Source organism: Oculina patagonica, chromosome 6 (genome assembly GCF_052425735.1).
Source record: "Oculina patagonica isolate OP01 chromosome 6, crgOcupat, whole genome shotgun sequence".
NCBI lineage: Eukaryota > Metazoa > Cnidaria > Anthozoa > Scleractinia > Oculinidae > Oculina > Oculina patagonica.
Window position 1 is genome coordinate 6,541,538 of NC_135763.1, and position 10,228 is coordinate 6,551,765.

The window sequence follows — 10,228 nt, forward strand, 5'->3', positions numbered from 1 at the left end:
GTAAAAATAATTACATTAAAGTTATTTTTCAGTAATAAAAACACGAAAATTACAAATTTGGGAAAACATGCCTGCCAAAATGTCGTTGCCATGGTGACGTCAAGTTCCTGACACAACAACCTATTATACCAAATTATTCCCAGATAAATTTTAGATAAACTCGCAAACTTTGGCACCTTATGGTTGAATCTTGAAAAAGTTATAAGCGTTCAAAGTGCGCGCGGGCACTTTCCCGCCCCCCCCCCCCCCCCCCCCCGGTCTGGATAGGGTTAAAACATTTGGGTTTTTATTGATTTTAAACGCACCACGACTTAAAAATCCTTTTAATCAACCTAGGCTTAAGTTCCTACTGTTGATACTTTTTGATTTGTTACGATCTCTTTGTTGTTTTTCCTGCCTTAGAAAACTGTCTTTTTGACGTTTCCTTCAATTGCGGAAGAAAGTTCTGTGTGTTGAATCAAGACGAGCATGACATAGTCCCTTCAAAACCTGTATTGACCTTTATAAGAACGGGAGACAACGGGAGACAACCGTTGTTGCAGATTTAAATCATTAGACAAATATTGCACAACTTGAATAGTTTGGAAAAACTTTGCCAAAAGGCCGCTAAATCCGCCCACTCGATTGCAAAACGTTTATTGCAATACACAATGATCGAGATCCTTTTGTGGTCAACCACAACTTTGGACTATCCCAAATCTCATTTCAAAAACTTATTTTTCCGGCAGATGATACGTTAGCTGTGTTCGTCCGGCTGCATATGTGTACAGACAGACCTCCTTTACTGAACGGACATGGTGACAAACTTTTCTTGTGTGGTTAAAACTGCAGAACACGTCACAAGAAACCTGGTTAAATTTTCTTTGCTTAGTGGAAATAAGGCAATTTTAGTCTTAACCGGCATATTCACAGTATTACTGTATAATAAACTCGAAGTTTCGTAACTGTAAGATGATCAGTCGAGTGTTCGTTGTGGTTGCTAAAATGACTGATAATCGGTTGCTAAAAATGACTGAAAATTGATAACCAACTGAAGCCTCGAGTTGACGCAGTGGTCATGTGGCTCGAGTCAGACAAGACATGTTCGCTGTTGGTTCGCACTTAGTGTTCTGATGCATTTCCTCCATGTTTTCCAGCTAGCTCTTCTAGTTTGTTCAACGTATTTAACCCGAGTGGGCTAACTGTGGACACAAACCAAGAATTCAACTAAACCTTCAATACACTTAAAGTACTAAAAGCCAAAAATACTTAAAAACGGATAAGCCCACAATACTTTGAAAATACTTTTAAAAAGACCCCTATCTAATATTTACGATACAATCTATTCGCTACAGAGCTTACAGCAATTACTTTTATTACTTTTATTATTCAACCGCCGCCTGGTTAGCTCAGTTGGTAGAGCGCCGGACTGCTGTGCGGGAGGTCGTGGGTTCGAACCCCAGACCGGACCAACACTCAGGGTCTTAAAATAACTGAGGAGAATGTGCTGCCTTTGTAATTACATCTGCAAATGGTTAGACATTCTAGTCTTCTCGGAAAGGACGATAAACCGTAGGTCCCGTCTCCTGTATCTTCAGTCTTATAACAGGGGACGTAAAAGAACCCACACACTATTCGCAAAGAGTAGGGCACGAAGCTCCCGGTGTTGTGGTCTGGCCTTTACAATACAATTGTGTAGTAAATAACAGTATGTGTAAAGCGCATTTGAACATATAGATATGGAAAATGCGCTATATAAATACATTATCATTATCATTATTAGTAAAATAGTCCGATAGATTCAATTTTCTGACTCTGTTTCTAAAAATAGCTAGAGTAGGCGAATCTCTCAGATCTCTACTTTGCAGCAGCGTGTGGTATTGAAACGTGGCATTTTTAATCGCGGAGGGGGAAAAGATTATTGGAAGCAATTTTGAGATTCAAAAAATGTTTGCGTTTAACGTTACTGTTGAAAAGGGACGATGCCTGTGAAACATTTTAGGTGCGTTCAGGAATACCGTATGGTAAAACTCTCTAAGCATAACACTACAAAACAAAACAAGTTCTACAGTCTTAAATAAAGACATATTTAGTTAGTACATGCACTTTTGGTACAGGGGACTAACTATTATAAACATTACAGTAAAATACCGAGCAAACTCTAAACAATTAAACGATTATAGGCACAGAATAAACCCTACAGTCGTTTAATGAAGATCACAAGTCTCTGGGTATACTCTAACTACCTTATTATAGGAAATTAACGATACATGTTATTAACGCGAATTTCAAAAATTCGCGTTAATTTTATGTATGTTAACTTTTTTACTATAAGCATTCGACCAGAACTTTTCCTAAATTCGCGTGGACGTTAATTTTATTACACATGTTATTACGCGTAAATTTTGTTCGCGTTGTTAAAACGCCTCGTTATATTCCTATAATTATATCTGTAAAAAATGTAAAAATTTATAAAAAAGGGAGCTTATAATCGGAAGAAGGTATATATTTCTTTAGGTGCAAACCTATATGGGGTTATATCTGGGGGCTTATTTAAGGGAATGTTAAATTAGCCTTTACCCTTAACAGATATGTAAGTGGGGTCGTTTTTCCCGAAGAAACCAGGTGCTTCATTCCTATAGTTGTATGGTAGTTTTAGCGCCAACGAATTGGTACAATTTAGAAATTAAATACTTTTATTAACGAGTTTTGTGGCCAATTTGGTCAATTTGCAGCGTTTGTATGTTCGTGATCGATATTTCCACCGGCAGACGACGAGTTTATTTGCGGAAGACCGCACTTTGCTGTTTTTCTTTTTGCGACCAGCGGAAAGAGGTAAACCCTCCGTAACATAACATATGTCAAAAGCTTGTACACAAATACATGACATTGGCAGCCTGAAATTTTATGTATATTTCGACGGCCACAAAGTATTTTTCGGGTTCTAATTGCGGTGCAGGGTGGCTAAAATAACTACGCCGAGGGCAGGAAATAAGTGAGCACTGCACGGGAAGCGAGAGCCACGCTCGCGTGCAAGTGGTTATTGGGATTAATGCCTGCGGTTTGATTGTAGAAAGTAGACGCAAAGAGAGGAATGCAAATAAATTAAAACATGACGTAACTGTATAAACAGGGCTCGTAATTTTGCTTGTTGGTCTGCCTGCACAGTTTTATCTTTTTGTCTCTGACTCAAAACACGTTCAATTTGCTAGCAGAACCTTTCTGTAGGGAAGTTAAAAGAAGCTTCGCTCGCAGGGTGAATACTCATAAAAACTGTTGGATTTTGAGGTACCGTATACGTAAATTATTGCTGACAGTTGTGCGTGGGCTTCCTGTGGTTTGTAAAGATTGAAGCAGCTAGAAACTGCTGTAGTTGAAATTTTTTTCTCCTTCTTTTTATTAACAGGTAATTTCCTGACAAGAAAAAAACTAAGTCCTTTCCGTTATTGTATCTACGTGAATCGATTCAGTTAATTTCAAAGTTCCTTAGAGGAGAATATCTTGAATTTTAAGTAGGTAGGAAATGAGGAGGAGGTCAGGGGAAAGAACAATATTTAACAAGACACAGATAAGCCCGCTTGTTTGATCATCGCTATTTAAGTGAACTTTGCTGTTATTACAGTCATATTTTATTATCTTTATAAACTAGGAAAAATAGACGTCAATTAACACATAAATAGGTTTGTTTGGCCTGCGACATCGCTATTCTCGGAACAAAATACCAGAGATGTTTCATATGGTAATTTTATGAGAATTTTATGCAAAATTTTTCGAGAAGAAATCTTTTTGTTGAATCGTGTGAGTTTATTTTCAAGTAAACTTTTTTTTCTTACCATTTCATCGTTCATTAGTCATCAGAAGGGCATTTCATGTGAGGCTGTTTTTTCGACAAGGGTCCTTCAAAATTGAACGCTCTGGAATTTTAAGAAAAGACTCGAGATGGGCGCTGGAACAAACTTCAGCTCAGCAACCCTATTCTTGGAGTTTGTCAGAATCACAATTGAGGAAAAAAGGAAACTTCAAGGTGCCAATCTGTAAAAAAAAACTGGCTGCCAAATATCAGAGTCGTACATGATAACACGGGTTAAAAAATACTGGAATATTAAGAGAACAGTATACAATGATGCATTCAATACGGTCATAGCTCAAGAAATCAATTATTAAAACCATTTATTGCTCTTGCGCACGATTTGATCTCATTCTTTTGTTAATTATATCTACAACTTCAAAGTTCACTGCGCTCCATCTAGTTGAGCAAACAGAACATGGGTCACTCCAAAAGAGATAATCCGTTCAAACGACAGAAATTACGTATACACTTTATTCATTCATTTGCTTTGAAAGAAACCGTGATGAAAACATTGTTATCCGAGATAATGTCAGCTGGGATCAGAAAAATTCTTAGCTGACTAAGTACTACTTCCGCAACTATTTGAGGCATATACCTAAGCGTATATCTCTCTGCCACCATGTGCAAACATGAACTCAAATGCATTTTATTTTAGGAAAAAATAGAATTATTTTAACATTAGTAAAAGTGTACCTTTTATAGAAAAATATTTTTTTAGACGGGCAGGCAGTATTTGCCGGATTTGCGTCAATTTGGATCATTTGTATTCGTTAACAGTGTGTGATTGGTGAAAAAAAGTCGAGAAACCTCCATCTATTTTTGTTACCCCACATTCAAGGACAATTTTCTCAGCTTCGCCCCATTCAAGAATTTTAACAATTCTCCGATGCATGTTGTGAGAGAAATTCCCGCTCTGCAAATTCCACAACATTTAGACAAAATGTTTTTTTTCGGCTGCAGATGTATATATCTCTTAATAAAAATAGTAACACCCTTCTACGTTTAAAGGTTAGCGTTTTTATACCAACTATTTTGGGGTGAAAGAAAAAACCCTTAGGCGAGAACATGTTTTTCTTTGCAGTCACGCCAAGACCCTCGGTATTCGTGTATTAATCGTTCTCGTAAAGCTTACAGGGCAGCAAAATATTCCTTCTTTTATATTTAACTAAAAGGAAGAATAATATTTGAACACATCGACTAGAGAGTTATTAAGCAGACGGCTTTCTCCCGAAGCATTAGACAGAAGTTTTAGTTTAGTTTTTCTTTGTTTTAGCCGTTTACAAAGGTTTATCCGCTTTAAGACCTTAGCTATTTAGCTAAATTGAACATGAGAGACTCCTCTGGAGTATTTGAAGCTTTGTCTATTTATCGTGCTTTTCGTCGAGTGCTCTCTTGTGATATATGGCTCGCGATTTCTTTAATTTAAAAGCGCTTGGCTTTAAAACAATTAAAAACACGTTGTCTGCTATTGTCATTTGTGATAAACTAACGATAAACACGCTTGTATCCTCGCATTACTCGCTGTGCAAATAAACACGGCAGAATAAGCGGATTCGAACGGAATTTATCCAAGGGGGGGGGGGGGGGGGGTTAAATAAACTGCTTTAAGTGGCACAAGAGCTTGCCCATTAACTGTTTCGAGAATTTCTTAGGGACTCATTCGCTCGTGCTATAAACGGTTACACTACCCTGGGTGCCAGAGGGGTTTTTTTTTTGCGGCGACAAAGAGCGGCGAAGCCGCGATCGTAGAGTGTCTTTCCTGCAAAAAAGAAAAAAAACCCTCTGGAACCCAGGGTACGGTTACACTAGAAGTAAACAATTCTTGCCGCTGCGGTTTCTGACTTTTTATCTCTTGAGGGGCAGAGCACTAACCTGGGACTCGAGGCAATAATGAGTCTGCAATGAAACAACACGCGGAGACCACTGGACATGACATTCATCCTTACTATGTGGAAAAACTGGAACGTGGCGTGGGTAGCCGAAACAAACGCTTATTTTGGGAATCTCTGCATTCCACTGTGAACACCAAAGCGGTTAATGAACGCCAGCCTTTCCCTAAAGCGTATTTGCCACTAATTGTATCGCTTAGGGACCATCACAATTTTTAAAACTTTTACATTTATTCTTTTAGTCATGTTCTGCTGAGCAAGGCAACAGAAAGGTTGCCAAAAATTTAATTTTTACATTTCAAAGGTCAGATACAACCACATTTTTTATTTTTATTATGACTACTGACCGCCCAAACAGCATTGAAAGTCCATTTCAATATTAAAGTTTCAACATTTTCGTTTTTATTGGAATAACAGTCACAATTCAATCCAAACTCCGTAAGTGTTGATCTGTTACAGTAATGTCTGACGTCTTGTTTTAGAGTGGCTGACTGCTCTGTCAATGGATATTATGATAAACTTCTGTTCAGTTTGATACATTATCCCACGAGTTATCGCAAGCATGTTCGCTTTTAGCCCAACGATATTCTAAAATAAAGTCGAAAAGAGACGTTTTTATAGGCGCCAACATAATTTTTGATACACATGGGAAGATGATGGTGATGTGAACTGATATTTCCACTATGGAATAAATGTTTTCGAAAAAGAAACCGGTTATTTCTATTTGCGGGATTTTTTTTTTGGCGAATTATGAAAAATATGCAAACATCGAAAACTTAGTAGACTGCGAGCAGTTGGTTTTTGTTCCTGAAATATACAGATGAGGGTAAGAAACGAAGAGGGAATTGGGCGAGAGAGTAAAAAAAAAAAATCCTTCGTTTCGCGGCCGCGCTTCTCGCGGCTCGCTTGGGCTGGTTCTTCGGCAAAGTCGGGGCAGCTGTATCGTAATGATCTACAGTCTCTTCTCGATCGCTCCTATTTGCTTTAGTTGAAACGACAACGTCGCTATCGCTTTCAAGCGAGCTCGAGGAGGATTCATCCGAATCTTCCTCGATTCCACTACGTTCTTTTTCGGATTCGTTATTGTTTTCGCTTTCGTAGCCTCCCTCGCCCTTCTCCTGTTTAAAAGGTTCAGTGGCTTTCTCTTCTTCTGATAATTCTCCCTTTTCATTAGAAAGTGGTTTGCTACCGGCTCTCGAATTCGTTTCTGCCCGCGTGGTGGTAGAGTCCGGTAGGGGATTTGTTTCTGTACGTTCATTCATATTTTGTAACGCAACAGTCGTCGTTGAGTCGTTTGGTAATTCCACCGGTGGAATTGTTTCCTTTTCATCACCTCTCTGTTCATCGAGGGATGCTTTTAACGTTTCGTCACTCACAAACTCAATACTCTCTCCGTCGCCCGCGGAACGAAGGCTCTTTCCGCTTTTTGATCTTCGTCCTGTAGTCTTTTTCAAAAGAATGTGCTTGGCCTTCGTTTCCTTTTGATGCTTCTTAAGATTCTCTTCTGTAAGAGGAGCAAGATGAGCTTGAGTCAGCATTATTCACCCTACTGTCTGTTTTAGAAAGAGAATTCTCGCCTTTGAATTGTTGTTCATCTTCTACACTTCTTCTTTATGGCATCTTATTGTCACTTCCATAAGAGACTCGATTACTATTGGCTGCATTCACGGTCCTGTAAAATAGGTAAATAGAGGACAATCATACAGATTATATATTTTTTCTAAAACAAGCTCTAAACTTGCACCCCACATTAGGAGACAGTTGTAGCAATCGTGAGAAGTTAAAGAACGTTAACTAAACGTGCGCGCGCTTTATCACACTAATTGTTTCAGACGTTGCTGACGAAAATAATCAACTGAAAATGTGCGCGTGCCACATAACGCTTTCGAAAATGTATTTTTTTAGTGATGCACTTTTTCTTTGCTTCTGTTATTTATTTTGCAGGGTTATTGACTTTTAGCAAGAAAGTAATCGCTAGGCAAATACTACTATTCCCGAGAAGCGTGGAAAAATAGCAGATGTCTAATTTCAACTCACTACGTTGCTAGGGTTATGCAATATTCTGTAGATAATTTGTTAGGTTAGGGTTGATAATCTTTTTTGTCCCATAAACGCACAGTGTATACTAATAGATACTAGGGATATTATACGCAAGGAAATTAATTCAATTAAATCCGATTTAAGAAAGCTAGAAAATGATTTTTTTCAGTAGTTTTTTTTTTCGTTACATGCTCGTTCTGTTCTGTGTTGTATGGTGCATGATTACACATGCACAAGTTTTGCCGTTGGTTATTTTAAATAAAAGAAATTTTCGATATTCGTTGCTCGCTCAATGCGACGAAGATCACCCTTTTTTGGAATAAATTTTATTGAAATTAAAAACACTCGTGGAAATTTTGTTAATCAAGGCGTGCCAAATTGGAATACATTTTTACTGTAGGGAAGACTAGCATATGAAAAAGTACTGTTGTATGTTTTGGAGCATTTTAAGAACATTGATTTCCTGAAAGCTGGTTTTCTTTAATAATGTACGATACTCTTTTGTTTGACTGCACTTTGATGAACTTTCACCATAATGTCAATTAAGTTTCGCTTTTATTTAAATGTGACTTAATTTTCCCACAATTGCATCCGAAATATAAACATTTAAATCCTGCCGGAAAAATTTCTTTCATCATAAAAATAAACAAATATCAGTCGCAAGGCCTATGAAAATAAACTAGGTAAAGTTGAATAACGAAAAGGTGTTATAAACTTCGCTATTGAAAGTCTACGAAGGTACAAATGGTGAATCAACCCGAATTTAACCAAACTAGTACTGAGTAGCGTTCGGCAAAAGTTTGTTTATAACTATACTATACAAATGTGGTCTATCGAAAACCACAGAATGAGTGAATTGCTAGTTAAATGGTGGCTTTCCACAAAACATAACAGAAGTACGCATTTAGGTGCAAGCGAGTGTCGACGATTTTTTAACTGCATAACCGATATTTTTGAGCTTGAAATAGAAATTAAATGATCCCCTCAGGGAAAATCGAATTAGCCTTTGTCGTACCTTTTGAGAATTTCCTGCTGCGCCAACTTTATTTCTAAGTTCTATGATATCAAACAAACTTGTTTCCGTCGATTTGTTATGCAGTAGCTTAGTTGTATCAAAACAATTCGTTGAAACCTAAAAACTGGTGGAATTTCTTTTCTTTTTCCGTAGTCAGTTTTCAACGAATTTGCGTGTTTGTAATTCGGTCAACATGCACACACTTTTGGCTCGGAAACATGCTGGAAATCTTTCTTTTTAACCGTACTTTTTGCTACTAATTTAACCGTAAATTTTGCTAATATATATTCTCCGAGCTAAAAGCGTGTGTATTGACCGAATTGCAAACACCGGCAAACAAAGTTTTGGCTTTAGTAAAGCCAAACCAGCGTACTGCAGAATTGCAGAATTGGGTGTTTAGAAGAAACACTATGTCTTCAAAAAGCAGTATTTCGCTCGTATCTATCTTGTTGTCGAGCAAAATGTTAAAAGCTGTTTTTTTCTTATTTTTTTTCTGCGTTATTATCGCCTTTGCAAAAAGGAAGACGTAGAATTTATGAAGTGAGAAAAATAACTCGTATAACAAGGGACAGAGCGCATGTTTTCTTGATAATAAAGAACATTATAAGAGTAAAAACTGCAGGAGCTAGCGACATTCCAATTTATATTTCAACTATAGATGAGTTCCTAGTCATTATGTAGTATCTTTTCGTTTACGATTTAGTAATATCACCATTAGAAAAAGGAAATTAATATGCTTTATAGTTTAACGCTTTTGGTCTCGACATATCCAAAAGCATTTTTACGTCTAAAGACACGGATTCAATAAGTCAGTTATTGCTCTCAGGACCGAATATAAACCACATTGGCCGGCATCAACCGCTTTAAATCAACTGTGGTGTAAACCAATAGCTTTGTTTGCCGAATGTAATACCGCAAAACCTATCGGAAGATAGGATCCACAATCTATCGAGATAAAATCGGCGAGATTTTTTAGTAAGCCTGCAAAATGTTGCTCCGACAAAGTTGCTTAAATTATACAAGAAAAACAGAGAAAAAACTCATTTACGAGCTAAGCAGATATTCCATCGAAATTATGCATTATCTCGTAAATATCCTAAACACGATTACATTCCATACCTTTAATCCAAGGAACTATCGATTTCAAGCGATTCTTCCGAACTTGAACCTTTCTTCGCTGGTTGGGATTTAACACCGGGGACCAGACTTGAAGCCGACTTCGATTCTGACAGGTTTTTGCAGAAAAAAAATATAATTATGTACCTATTGATAGTCCGAGCTTAAATATGCACACGCCGAGTTTCTCTGAGTTTCCACGGTATCCAGCAAAACATCAGACAGCGGAGAAATGCGCAAAGCCTGTTAGTCGCGGATCGCTATTGGTCAACTACCACGTGCCAATCAGCTAACGAACGGCCAATCTCATCATCTCAAACATAGCTCATGTATGGCTTC

The 10,228-nt window shown here is 37.7% G+C and overlaps 2 protein-coding genes across 2 annotated transcripts in view; one reads left to right on the forward strand and one right to left on the reverse strand.

The window, feature by feature from the left end:
• The window catches only part of LOC144656582 (uncharacterized), a 432,902-nt gene that overhangs the window by 316,152 nt on the left and 106,522 nt on the right, over positions 1–10,228 (forward strand). The gene's annotated exons all lie outside the window — the stretch shown is intronic.
• On the reverse strand, positions 5,961–10,022 carry LOC144656955 (uncharacterized). Its single transcript, XM_078517216.1, has 2 exons — positions 9,893–10,022; positions 5,961–7,390 (listed from the first exon to the last, which is right to left on the reverse strand). Exon 2 carries the CDS (start codon positions 7,254–7,256, stop codon positions 6,495–6,497), a length of 762 nt encoding a protein of 253 aa, XP_078373342.1. The 5' UTR covers positions 7,257–7,390; positions 9,893–10,022; the 3' UTR covers positions 5,961–6,494.

What these genes read in the sequence shown, in the direction of transcription:
- LOC144656955 (XM_078517216.1), bottom strand. Translation starts at nt 7,256, where the DNA reads ATGCTGACTCAAGCTCATCTTGCTCCTCTTACAGAAGAGAATCTTAAG.